The sequence below is a fragment of the Acanthisitta chloris genome, unplaced genomic scaffold (genome assembly GCF_000695815.1).
Source record: "Acanthisitta chloris isolate BGI_N310 unplaced genomic scaffold, ASM69581v1 scaffold14179, whole genome shotgun sequence".
NCBI classification, from domain to species: Eukaryota; Metazoa; Chordata; class Aves; order Passeriformes; family Acanthisittidae; genus Acanthisitta; species Acanthisitta chloris.
The window spans coordinates 5,116-5,661 of record NW_008692051.1 but is presented as its reverse complement, the minus strand read 5'-3'; the positions used below and the strand labels follow the sequence as shown (position 1 = coordinate 5,661).

The 546-nt window shown below is 67.4% G+C and overlaps 1 protein-coding gene across 1 annotated transcript in view; it reads right to left on the bottom strand.

The window, feature by feature from the left end:
* Positions 1-546, bottom strand: part of LOC103809649 (EVI5-like protein) — a gene marked incomplete at its 5' end in the record, with an annotated part of 6,790 nt that overhangs the window by 1,224 nt on the left and 5,020 nt on the right. Inside the window, 2 exons of the mRNA XM_009082504.1 lie at positions 172-300; positions 521-544. Of these exons, the coding sequence (XP_009080752.1) occupies positions 172-300; positions 521-544 (153 nt within the window). The remainder of the gene's footprint in view (positions 1-171; positions 301-520; positions 545-546) is intronic.

The following is a 546-nucleotide window of genomic DNA, read 5'->3' as shown; positions in this document are numbered from 1 at the left end:
GGCCACCCACGAGTGTCCCTGTCCCCAAGGCCACTCGTGGGACATCCCCCAGTCCCATGGCCACTGGTGTGACCATCCCACAGGACAGCCCCCATCCCTGCCCCTCCTCACTGGTGAGCCCCTCCCTGTCCCCAAGGCCACCCTGGTGCCACCCTGAGGTGTCTTTGTCACCTTCTCCATGTCGAGGACCTTGTCCTGCATCTCCTTGAGTGCCCCCAGGGTCTCGCTCTCGCGCAGCCGCGACTGCTCCAGCTCCGTCTCCAGGTGGGTGACGAACTCCTCGCTGAACCGAGGGTTCCCCTGCGTGTCCCCAAGGTGTCACCGCGGCCCACACACCCTCCTGCCACCCCTGTCCCTCACCCGGGGTGCTAACACTCACCAGGGCCACCTGAGTGGGGGTGGGAAGGTGTGGAGGGGGAGGACGTTGGGTGGGAACACCTGGGGATGCTTGGGGACACCTGGGGACCCTCGGGGACACCTGGGGACTCCTGGGGACCCCTGGGGACCCTCGGGGACACACCTGCTGGTCCTGCAGCTGCCGGATGG